Here is a 2,151-nt window from a genome sequence, read left to right as displayed (position 1 = left end):
ATTTATTTGTATTAATTTTCTTCAACTTAGTCTTTACAAACACCAGAATTTTCACATAAGTTTCTATTTTTGTCAGTATTTGTGACATCATTTTAAAATGTTAAATTAGATGTTATGATCAGTTACTCAGTATTCAAGTAGCCTTTTTTACAAAATACGTTTTACCCTTATACTGTATGAGTCATTTCTTGAACGGCTAATTTGTACTAATACTTGAGAAATATGGTGAAGCAGTGATACTTTTATTTGAGTACAACTTTTGGGTACTCTACCCATCTCTGGTCAAATCTTTGGTAAATTAAACTGTTTTGCAATAATAACCAAAAAAGGGTTTGATAGAGGTTTCATGTGGTGTATAGTGTCTATGTATCATTAAATCTTTGGAACAYGCAGCAAGAACCTTTCTGCTTATATTTACACAGGCATACATGAATAAACGCTCACCCTGCCACCCTTCAGGACAGACACAGGAGAAGCTCAGATAGTCCTCTGACTCCTCACATACTCCTCCATGCTTGCAGGGTTTGGAGCTGCAGGGGTCCATCAAGATTTCACAGTTTTCTCCTGCATCAYACACATAAACACACAATAAACCAAGATCTTTTACCATTTACTTCACTGTGTGACCTCATACTTGACTTAAGAACTTGGAGATAACCCAAACCAAATGGACACAGAGTCATCTTTCAATCAGTGCTTTCAGAGGGTTTTATCTAGGCTCTGTCAGTATTAGAAGCCTGKGGAGATAAGTCTATCTGTTTCCACAATACGCAGCTCGTACAGGAAGCCAACTCCAGCTTCCGGCCATTGTGAAGCCATTTGCTGTTCTGTGAGACAGGAAGCAGGCAAACAGGAAATGTGTCAGGCACCACGTTCCCACCCCAACACCARCCCAAGGCTTTTTCTTATTTAAAGTCCCGTAGATGCTTCCAACAAATACAAGAAAAGTACAAGAAACCTATACTTGGCCTTTCCGCCATTATCTGTCTGGTGAAAGAAAATAAACAAGATGAGCTGAACACATTTCCTAGTTCTTGTCCGGGACGCTTTTGTATCACAGTAGAGCAGAGGAGGTTTGGTGTCTCTGAGCCCTGAGGAAGTCTTATGACTGAACTTTGCTTGACGGTTACTTCATCAGCAGCACATTTTTCCTCTTTTCTCAATAGCTTTAAGAGCACGAACTCTGGAAAATAGCCTCCAGTAAGGAAATTCCAGAAGACCAGGCTAACACGGGAATCTGTTATCAAACATCTTCAACAATATTTTCATACCCGTGTAAGGCAGGATGCAGTTGCACTTGTACCCAGCGACATCATCGATGCAGGTCCCCTGGTTGAGGCAGGGGTTGGAGGCGCACTCGTTGATGTTTGTCTGGCAGTTCGGCCCTGAGGTCAGAGCGGACAATAAATTACACAAACAYCAGTTCAGACCGAGGTCAACGACTCACAAAACAGAGACTGACCAGTGAAGCCCATGCGACAGGTGCAAACGTATCCGCTGGTCATGTCCTTGCAGGTGCCTCCATTCATGCACGGGTTGGATTCACACTCATTGTTGTTGATGTCGCAGTTTTTGCCACTCCAGCCAGAATCACAAAGGCAATTATAGCTGGCAGGAAAGCAGTTGTAACATCAGTCAAAACGTGTTTGTTGGAAATGAATGTAAAACATGCTTTTAAGCTCAGCCWTTCGGTGTTAGGCCACATTTTTGGAGAGCTGTACCCATTAATCTGGTCTTCGCAGTGACCGTGGATGCAGGGGTTGCTCAGGCACTCGTTGACTTGAGAGAAGCAGGTGGAATCGTGGTAACCATCCGGACAAACGCAGGTGAAGCTGTTGATGCCGTCGATGCAGGTGCCTCCATTGCGGCAGGGGTTGATGGCACATTCATCGATGTTAATGTTACACATCGTACCTGGAATAAAAAGTAACGATGTAAAATTAATCAAGAATAGATTAAGAATCGATTATAACTGTTTAAAATGTAATTTGATTCCTAAAAATGATTTACTTGATTTGATAGTTATTGTATAACAGTAAGTTATGTCTTTAAGACAAATTCAGTTTGATACTGGTTGGTAACAAAAGGATTTGTGACAACATTTTTATTTATTTTGTAGTTATGTGAATATAATAAATAAATAAATAAATA

At 40.7% G+C, this 2,151-nt stretch overlaps 1 protein-coding gene across 1 annotated transcript in view; it reads right to left on the bottom strand.

Moving 5' to 3' along the window:
* Nucleotides 1–2,151, bottom strand: part of notch1b (notch receptor 1b) — a gene marked incomplete at its 5' end in the record, with an annotated part of 48,196 nt that overhangs the window by 19,316 nt on the left and 26,729 nt on the right. Inside the window, 4 exon segments of the mRNA XM_014024005.1 lie at nt 445–564; nt 1,272–1,385; nt 1,463–1,608; nt 1,722–1,914. Of these exon segments, the coding sequence (XP_013879459.1) occupies nt 445–564; nt 1,272–1,385; nt 1,463–1,608; nt 1,722–1,914 (573 nt within the window).

This window comes from Austrofundulus limnaeus, unplaced genomic scaffold (assembly GCF_001266775.1).
Source record: "Austrofundulus limnaeus strain Quisiro unplaced genomic scaffold, Austrofundulus_limnaeus-1.0 Scaffold403, whole genome shotgun sequence".
Classification (NCBI taxonomy): domain Eukaryota; kingdom Metazoa; phylum Chordata; class Actinopteri; order Cyprinodontiformes; family Rivulidae; genus Austrofundulus; species Austrofundulus limnaeus.
The sequence above is the reverse complement of the archived record's forward strand: the minus strand, read 5'-3'. Positions and strand labels throughout refer to the sequence as shown.